Here is a 9431-nt window from a genome sequence, read left to right as displayed (position 1 = left end):
TGGGATATAAATAAAGTTCTATTAATAAAATTATTTTTATTGAAAAATCATAAAATATAGCTGGCAAACATTTTACAAAAATAGTTTAATAATTGTATATGGGTTAACAATATATAAATTTAAATATTTTTAATCCTATAAATAAAATCATCACAAAATATACAACATTCTTTGCTTAGAAATTCCAACTCAATACATAGCAAATTATACAATCAGAGAAATATATATTACATTAAAAGAAATATAATTATCAACATAGGAATGTTTCAACAATATCCTCACTATTTATTAGGTATTAGCATAAATTTGAGAAAAAATGTTAGCTTGGACCATTCTTCCATTTATGTAATTCATTATAAACTTTTATCATACAGTGTAGGATATTATCTATTTAAATAAACATTTGCGTGAAATAATAATTTATCTATATTTTTAACCCTTACATTCCCAAAGTTTTAGCAACTTTTGCTTGGACCCTTGATCCCTAGTAGTTAATCCAATTAATAATATCTATAACTATTTAATGGAGTGTCTTAAATTAATTAACTATTAAAACCTCAAATTGGAATGTAATGATATAGTTTAAATATCTTTGAATGATATGTTGTGGATATATTAAATAGAAAAATATTTTATAAAATATAATTTTGCTATAGTAATTGTAAGTCTCAAATTGAAGGAATGTATTAATTTTGATTGGAAATATTATGTAAGTGGAACTTTATATTCTTAATAAAATGTATTTTTAAGCATAGAGCTGGTATAGACAAAGTCTGTCCTGCAAATGAATATAGGTATTCTCTTGGAGGACGGACTATAGGTATAAGTAACTATATTAATATATTAAATAGTCTTTAGGATCTTCAACTAGATAAAGTTTACAAAAGTAACTATACCCTGGCAAGAGAGGAGTAATATGACAAATACCAGGAACATGGAAAGTAAATACTGTACAGGACATTGAGCAACATGTGGTCTCCTTGATACGTATAAAGTTTAAGATTTAACATGACTTGGGTCTTTTTTTAGCAGGCGAGGGCGGAACAGATCTAGAAATTAAAAAAAAAATTTTCGTTGCATTTATAGCTCCTTACCGTGATTACTCAGGCAGGTTTGCTCCATACTGTTCCATAAATTTGTTGATGTCGATTTGTGGAATGAGCTTTAAAAGTAACAATTAAGTTAACAGTTAGATTTAAAAGTTCAATTCAAAAATATAAAACACTCAGTACCTTCGAAGGTTGTAGAAATCTACTTGGAATTTTGTTAATTACACCTGAATTTCCTCTTGGTCCAAAACCTAAACCTAACAGCACCTCTTCTGGATCAGGTTTTCTCAATTCCAGAACAGATTCAACGCTACTACAGTGACTATCGTCAGAATGAAATGATGAATCCCTATAAAATATTTATAACAAATATTACCTAGTTTGCTTTAGCTATAATAAAAAAGTGTGTTAAATGCATACCTTAATAAATACTTCTGTCGGTTAATCAAGGTTTGTTGAGCAGCATATACATTAGGAACTGAAGACCTTTGGGTTTGACTCAGTTGATTGTTTTGAAGTGTATTTAAAGTGTCTAACCATTGTTGTGTAAGCGTAGACTGTTGTCTCGCCATCAGGTGTGTCTGGTCCCTTCACATATTTTTTTACTTAATAAAGTGTTATGGCATGGCAAATTTTAATATCCTTACCCACTCATGTTTCTAAACTACTCTCCTAAAACTATATAAATTTGGAAATATAATGAAAGATTAATCGATTTTACATTGTTTTATTGTTTATTTATTATTAATCTGAAAAAGAAAATTAAAAATTAAAGAGATTTTTAGATTTTAACAGGTGGCTGTCAAAAATAAATAATAAATAAATGTCATATGGTGGTGGAGGCAAATCAAATTTCCCAATAGTTTTTGAACTAATATGTCTGTTTAAAGAAGGCTTAAAGTGATAAAAAATACATTAAATAAAACTTCCTAAGAAATATTTGAAGAGTTTATTAATTAATAAATTTAAAATAAGGCTGAATCTGGCTGAATGATGATATTTGGATTGAGAAATAAATACTCTAAATGATGTATAATTGGTTGCCTATAATACACCTTTAAAAAAGGTTGCCCAAGTAGTTTTTAAAAGACAAGGTAAATCTTGGGTAAATCATTTTGTAAATTATATATCAGAGTCAAAATTTTATTTTAAGTAATAAATATGTACACGTGCATTATCAGGCATCTCATTCAGGAACCTCCTCAGCTGGCGCATCAGAAGCAGGTTCTGTATCAGTAACTTCTTCAGTCACCTCAGTCTTAATTTCTTCAGTGACTTCAGTTGTTTCATTATCAGTTCCTGCATTTTCAGCTTCAGCTAAAATGTTAGTTTAGAATTTAATTATGTTTCGTGTTTTTCTTTTATTACTTATTTTTTTGCTTACCCGTGACATTCTCGTCAACATCGGGTTTGTCTTCTGGGCTTTCTTCGACTCCCTCAGGAGGTGCTTCTTCTGTTTTGATGTCACCTTCACCCGTTTCCTCGGTTGGAGCTTCTCCAGTAGTTGCTGTTTCTTCTGTAGCAGCCGTTTCACCCTCACCTTCAATTGGCGCTTCAGCATCAGTTGGAGGTTGGCCTTCACCTTCTTTAACCGAAAAGTTATTGATTATTGATAATACAAACAAATCGGCCTAAACAAAGTAGAAAAAATTGGCAAAAATATATCAGCACCCTTCAATATCTCGAAAAGAATTTAACAGGGTTGTTGCTTGTCACCCACTTTGTTTAAAATCTATATCAAGGAAGCTCTGAATGTATGGAGACTGGAGACGTAAGTGCTCAGGAATGCGGATACAGATTGGTAATCATTGCTTGACAACCTTGTTGTTCGCCGTTGATCAGGTTATAGAAGCTAATGATGAGGAAGATATATTGACTATGCTCAGAAAATTGAAAGAGTACGCAGAATGGGGATTGAAAATAAACATGACAAAAACAGAACATCTAAAAATGGCAGACGAAGTAGACCGGAAGTTAGAACTCAGCAATATAAAACAATGTGAAGAATACAAATATTTAGGAACTATAATATCCAAGAAGGGACATCTAACAGGGACATTCAACTTAGAACACAACAAGGACAGAAATGTATCCGAATTCTAAATTCAGTACTTTGGTCGAATAAAACAAAATTAAAACAAACCGTTAAAATTTTTTAAATACTCTAAAGGCAAAAAGTGTTCATTTTTTAATTCTCCATCTATTGAAAAAAAAATATACAAGGTGTTCCATTTGAACGAAAAAACGAAAAAAAGAACATTTTAAAAAGTTTGGTGTAGAATTTTGAGCATCCTGTATGATTTAAGATTGCCATATTTATAACAAAATAAGTGCATATCAACTAAAGTAAATATCTAATATAGTTTTGATTTCAGGACAGCTTTGAAGCTTGTATTTTTAATATTTTTTTTAAAAGGCTGAAAAATATATATTTTTTATTTATTTATTAATATCTCTGAAACTATCGAAATATATCTACTCATATCTTAGGATTATGTAAAGTGATCTGAGAGGAAGCAAAAAATGCAATAATATACAGAGTGTTCCATTAAAAAAATCATACCGATCCACTCACACTTTTTTGAGCCACCCTATAGAAGTTAAAATATTTTCCTGAAATATATCTTAGAACTTACTTTAGGTTTGCACTAAAACAAAATTCTCAAGTTTTTAATTCTATAGGAGCTACAGATGTCCGACGCACTATTGCCGGACCCTATACCTACCTTCTCAGCAACATAGAAAGTTACAAATATTTCAATAATCCCTGTTATATGTGGGCAAAACACCTACCTTGACCTACATCTTCAGTTTTTATTTCTTCGCCCTCAGCTGGTTGAGTTTCATCAGTACCTTCAGTAGGAGGTGCTGCACCGCCTTCCACCGCTTCTTCACCTTCAACTTTTGGTTGTTCTTCTCCAGGAACGGCTTCTCCTTCGCCTGTAACAAATTTTGAGACAAAAATACAGAGACAGAATACAATTAATAACGGATAGTACCTTCGGGCAGTGGTTCCAATTCTGTATCAACTAGACTTTGGTCAACTTGTAACGCTTCCTTTGGAACTGGAAATTCCTCAGTCGGAGTTGGAGGCGGAGGACTTTCTTCTTCTTCGTCCTTTTTCTCGATTTTGATTGCTGGAACATCCTCTGGTGCTGAAATTTAGTGTTGCTATACAGCGCGTCTTTTTAAAATAACACCGATAGAGTCTTAATATACAGGGTATGTTAATGTCATTTTACAGTGGTACAGATAAAGTCGGACTAGTATGAGATTTTTATTGCTTCAGGTAATGTTTTACTTTGAGTTTAGTTTTGGCTTTCTGTTTGGCTAAAAATGTGTCTATTGGTCGAATTTTGAGATGTAAAAACGCGGTTTCATATTATATACCGGGTGCGTCTGAAAAGTGGCTCACCCCTATAACTTTCTCATTTAAAATGAGATTTGGTATGTTAGTATATGACATAAATTAGGATTGATTGACGTATTCAGTTGTTTTGGGTCGCTTTCTGTCTCACCGGAAATGACTACAACTTTTGATTTTTAAATGGCACCTTCGGTATTTTTTTACTTAATTCGATAGAAAATGACACTCTGAATCGAATAACATATCATATGTCAACTTTTGACATATTCGCTCAAAAACAAAACATATTCGCTTAAAACAAAAAAAAGATTGAAAATTAAAATAGAGTGCCATGACTGTTAAATTAATCACGGAGCCTTGGAAAAATAGATTTGATCGTCTAATGTTTTTAGTGTCTTGTCCTGGCCGGTTAAAAGATGCCCAAATCGTATTTTTAATCATAACATAATTGTTTCAAATGGAACTAGAGTGGCTCATTACCATTTTTGGAAAAAGCATTTTTTACGAATAATTTGATACCACACACTTAATATTTCCAGTCAAATTGTCGCTATGATCCGCATGTTACAATTTCAAATAAACCATATGTAAAAATGTCAAAAGTTGACATATGATATGTCATTCTATTCAGACTGACATTTTCTATCGAATAAAGTAAAAAAAAAATATAAGTATAAGGGTAAAAAATCAAAATTTGTAATCATTTCCGGTGAAACCGGAAGTGACATAAAACGATTGAATTTGTCAATCAATCCTAATTTATGTCACACACTAACATATTGTTTTATCTGAAAAAATAAAAAAAGTTATAGGGGTGAGCCACTTTTGAGACGCACCCGGTATAAGGATACGAATTTTCCGGCATCAAATATATTTTTTGTTTTTCTTTAACAAATAACAGCTGTTTTGGAATATTGTAGATCGAGCAGTACAACTGGAGCAAGTAACAGCACAACGCAAGCAGTAATTCTGGACTTGCAATCAATCGACAAACTCGTGAAAGATCTGACCGCTAAGGATGCCCTAAAATTAAGGGATTTCAATCTGTGGAACCAGACCAACTACGGTCACTCGAGGATATTGCCAATGGTAGGGAAAATCATGGGGAACACGAGTCCATATCTGCTAGACCAGGAAACGGACTATATGCTCACCAAACATGATTTTGGAGAAAAGATAAAGATTCGCATCCCGACAAGAGAAGAATGGGAAAGCAACCTAGTAATGAACACTCAAGAGATAGCCTACACAGATGCTTCCATGACTTCAGGAGGCACAGGTGTAGGTATAGGCATCTCCTCAGAGGAACTAGACATCCGATGACGATCTTTAAGGCTATCGGATGGCTGTAATCTACAAGCAGAGGTTTACTCTATAAAGGACCAGTTTTATACGAAGGAAATTTGCTGATAGACCAATAGAAGATATAGTGATATACTCTGATATGATGGACTGCCAAGAAACACTGTTCTGGCTGCGTTAAGGCAAGACCACTCTGTGCTGGGTGCCAGGCCACAGCAATGTGGTGGTCAACGAGGAAGCGGACAGTCTGGCTAAAGAGGAGGCCAGGGGAGAGGTCGTGGCAGATGACCCACCACATGTTAAGATCAACACTTTGAAGGAAGCTAATAGGAACTACCATCACTAGCATCAAGAGACGTGGCAACACCGTGAGGAATGCGCCACAACTCGAAGACTCAGAATATAACTACTAGAACACAATAGAACCTCTAGTACGCATAATTGTAGATGTCATCATTTGAAACTTTGGGGGGAGTAACCCTCATGAGATGGAATGCACGACGACTATTGCAGAGAATGTGCAATATGCGGAGAAGAAGAAGAAACCATAGATCATCTGCTGTACCACTGACCAGCACAGGAAAAGCGAGGCTTTAAAACTTTAGAGGACGGTTTTTTGGAGGGTCTAGAGGAAGCAGCAGAAGCTAACATCAGAGACATAGGTAGCTTTGCAAAGAGCTGGAAGTGCTTTAACGCAAAGAAACAATGAGAGGAAGGATCTGAGTGAGATCAGGATCCCAAACCCCAGCAATCTATGCTAAGCTAACACTGTAGATCGTCTCGTACCTATCTCCTTAGATTTCCTTTCCTCCCTTTCCTTTCCTTTAGTACCAGGACCAGGAGCGAACAGTTTAAACTCATTAGGAAGTTCATCGTCTGTGTGTAGTTGATCGGTGAAATATATCCTTCGAATCCTCACGTTGGCATGTATTTGTACCCTTGTCGTCTCCATATAAACCGATCCGTAAGCTCTCTTAGTGAAATCGGCCAAGTTGAATTGTACTTGATTCCAACCGGCACTCAGACCAATGGGCATTGTCGTGCAAAAGGGTCTCACCTTGGTTGTGGATTGGAAATTTGATACCCTGAATCTTCGTCTCATATCTTTATCATCTAAATGTATAATACACAGATTTATATAGTGATAATAAATATTATACATCTATGTCTAAATCATAGCACAAAAAATAGTCAAAATATCAGAGAATTAAGTTAACCCAGTAAAATGACACGTCTATTTAAAAATAAACATATTTCTTTAACTCCAAAACATTCAGTTAAGATACTGACATATACAGGGTGGTCCAAACTGTATTCTGGAAACTTCAGCAGCATATTCTGCAGATAAAAATAAGTAAAAAGTTCGTATAAATATATATGTCTTAAAATGCTTCGTTTCGGAGATACAGGGTGTAGAAGTTTCATTTTTATTTTGATTTTTTCCAAATAATTTCTGATTTAACGTCAATATTTGGATTAAAATTGGTGTCTGGGAGTTTTTTGACATGAGAAATTTGATTTAGATGTCAATATGACTCCTACTTGTAGAGGGCGCTATCTATATATTTCGTAACTGGTTTGAAGAGTAATAACTTTTCGTCCGTACCTTGTAAAAAACTACTGAGTAAAAATATACATTTAAGATATTTTTACGTAAATAAGGTCTCTTGGTAAAAATCGCTACGAGTAAGGGTTCTTGAGATATTTTGAATCAAAATTATCAATACCTGTCATCATCATTTTTTCGAAGAAAAATTATGATTAATTTAAAATACATATGGAATGATATTAAATTCGGAATGTCATTTTCTATCGAATAAAATAAAATAATACCATGTCAATCGATTCTGATTTATGACATATTTTAACATACCAAATCTCGTTTAATTTTGTTTAAAAAAATAAGTGTTATAAGGGGTGAACCACTCTTGAAAATCAACCGGTATATGCGATTTTAATTATAGCTCAAACGAATACTAAATTAATAACAGCATTAACAACCGCTCTTGTGAAGTAAGTGTACCTAAATTGATAATGTAGAAATTCCATTTGCGATTGATAAGCGAAAACTGACATTCGCTTGATTAATATATCAGCGAAATTCAGATCCTATTCAAGATTTCGCACAAGGGTTGATTATGTTTAAATAAACGTTTAATATCGTGATTGATTTTGAGTATTAATATTGAAGTTAAAATGTTTCATGTAGTTTGATTGAACTGAATAATGAATAATTGAAGAAATCATATTAATTTACAAAAGAGGGGTGGATTTTTTTAGCTGAAGCCACTTATAAAAAAATAAACACAAAATTATAAAAATTTCTCTGCGGAAATGTAAAACCTATTGCTATCCAATAACATAAGTTAACTAAAGAGGTAAAACTTGAAGGAGATTATAATTCTGTATAAAGCCACTGGGTTGTATTTCTTTAAAAATTACGACTTACCCAAAATCTGTATTTCAAACGAAAAATATTTTTTCATGTTCTTGATAATCATGACTAGGTAAGGTAATTTAACGCCCAAAGATGCCCTTGGCTTTATAGGGCATGTTATGTAAGTTGTTGCTACATTGGTACCTCCAATATCCAAAACCAAAGATTTAACTTCATCGTCTATTATTCTTCGAATGTGACCATTTTTTACCTGAAAAATTGAGCAAAAAATTCTGTAGTGTATATGTGGGTTTCAAACTAAAATTCAATTAAATATCGCAATGGTAGATTTTGTTTTGGTATTTTTAAAAAAACAATGATTAGGAAGTTTGTCTTTGTACCTGTTTATCCCATAATGCTAAAGGATTGCTACCAACGCTAAAGAATATTGATATAAATCCACCTTGATGAGCATTTGCGAACATGCCTGACGTAAAGTGTTGTCAGTAATTCAATGACAAATGACAATTAATTACTTTAGAGCGTCTCGTATATTTGCAATATCAAAGTCACTAAACAAAAAAGGCATGCAGGTAAGTAAAAAAAAGTATCAGCGTACCAAAGATTATAAGTTTTTTTATCTATATGTATCAAAGTCTTCTCGGCGCACTTAGTGATGAGGTGTTCTTGTGTTTTCCCATTTTCCCCACAGAGTCTGTATTCGCCATTGTCCTTTAACTTGAATCTACTGAGGTATTCATTGAGGAGACAGTGTCCTTTTAAAAAAACTCAACATATTATGAAATATTTTCATATTCTTCTTCTTCCGACGGCGACGGAAAAGGATAAACTTTCCGAAACGTTAAGCATTTTTTTCTTTGTTAGGCAAATTTGTATAACTGTAAACATAATTCTGACAAGCAGTGTCCGTTTAGGTTTAACGCCAGAAGTGTTTACAAAAAATAACTATTTTATTTTGTAGATTTTCTTGCAGTGCAGTGGCTAAATACCTATAGAGGATTGTTTTGAAGCAATAAAATAACGCTTAATTAAAACATTTGACCACTTTTTAGTGAATTTAAAATTTGGTGAGCCCCTGTAGGTAAAAACAATACATTCCTATAGTAGATCAGTAGATATAAATACTTTATCAGAAATTACAAATATCCAATGTGTTTCCAATATCCAATCTTTCCAAATAAATGTCAACAAACCATACAGTGAAATACACAATTTTTTTTGCTAAAGTTACAAACTATTGTACAAACAGAAATGGAATTTAAGAATATAAAATTTAATAGCAAATTCTTTAATTACAAAATTTCTGAAAGGCTAG

General features: G+C 32.9%; 2 protein-coding genes across 2 annotated transcripts; both read right to left on the bottom strand.

The window, feature by feature from the left end:
- Nucleotides 1-19: 19 nt before the first annotated feature.
- Nucleotides 20-1853, bottom strand: LOC115888950 (protein ITPRID2-like). The gene is made up of 5 exons (XM_030908837.1): nucleotides 1697-1853; nucleotides 1470-1637; nucleotides 1233-1398; nucleotides 1104-1162; nucleotides 20-1049 (listed from the first exon to the last, which is right to left on the bottom strand). Exons 1-5 carry the CDS (start codon nucleotides 1702-1704, stop codon nucleotides 1004-1006), a joined length of 447 nt encoding a protein of 148 aa, XP_030764697.1. The 5' UTR covers nucleotides 1705-1853; the 3' UTR covers nucleotides 20-1003.
- A 131-nt stretch (nucleotides 1854-1984) lies between these two features.
- LOC115888952 (fibrous sheath CABYR-binding protein-like) lies at nucleotides 1985-8596 on the bottom strand. Its single transcript, XM_030908839.1, has 7 exons — nucleotides 8497-8596; nucleotides 8168-8366; nucleotides 6505-6831; nucleotides 4049-4204; nucleotides 3843-3989; nucleotides 2434-2634; nucleotides 1985-2366 (listed from the first exon to the last, which is right to left on the bottom strand). Exons 1-7 carry the CDS (start codon nucleotides 8578-8580, stop codon nucleotides 2236-2238), a joined length of 1245 nt encoding a protein of 414 aa, XP_030764699.1. The 5' UTR covers nucleotides 8581-8596; the 3' UTR covers nucleotides 1985-2235.
- Nucleotides 8597-9431: the final 835 nt, after the last annotated feature.

The sequence above is a fragment of the Sitophilus oryzae genome, unplaced genomic scaffold, assembly GCF_002938485.1.
Source record: "Sitophilus oryzae breed Bouriz unplaced genomic scaffold, Soryzae_2.0 scaffold_809_pilon_pilon, whole genome shotgun sequence".
NCBI lineage: Eukaryota > Metazoa > Arthropoda > Insecta > Coleoptera > Curculionidae > Sitophilus > Sitophilus oryzae.
The sequence above is the reverse complement of the archived record's forward strand: the minus strand, read 5'-3'. Positions and strand labels throughout refer to the sequence as shown.

What these genes read in the sequence shown, in the direction of transcription:
- LOC115888952 (XM_030908839.1), bottom strand. Translation starts at nt 8,580, where the DNA reads ATGTTCGCAAATGCTCATCAAGGTGGATTTATATCAATATTCTTTAGC. An exon ending in TAGCATTATGGGATAAACAG is followed by an intron (nt 8,367 to 8,496) that starts GTACAAAGACAA and finishes TCAATTTTTCAG; the next exon opens with GTAAAAAATGGTCACATTCG. An exon ending in GTTTGAAATACAGATTTTGG is followed by an intron (nt 6,832 to 8,167) that starts GTAAGTCGTAAT and finishes TTATACATTTAG; the next exon opens with ATGATAAAGATATGAGACGA.
- LOC115888950 (XM_030908837.1), bottom strand. An exon ending in GATTTCTACAACCTTCGAAG is followed by an intron (nt 1,163 to 1,232) that starts GTACTGAGTGTT and finishes TTACTTTTAAAG; the next exon opens with CTCATTCCACAAATCGACAT. An exon ending in TATGGAGCAAACCTGCCTGA is followed by an intron (nt 1,050 to 1,103) that starts GTAATCACGGTA and finishes TTTAATTTCTAG; the next exon opens with ATCTGTTCCGCCCTCGCCTG.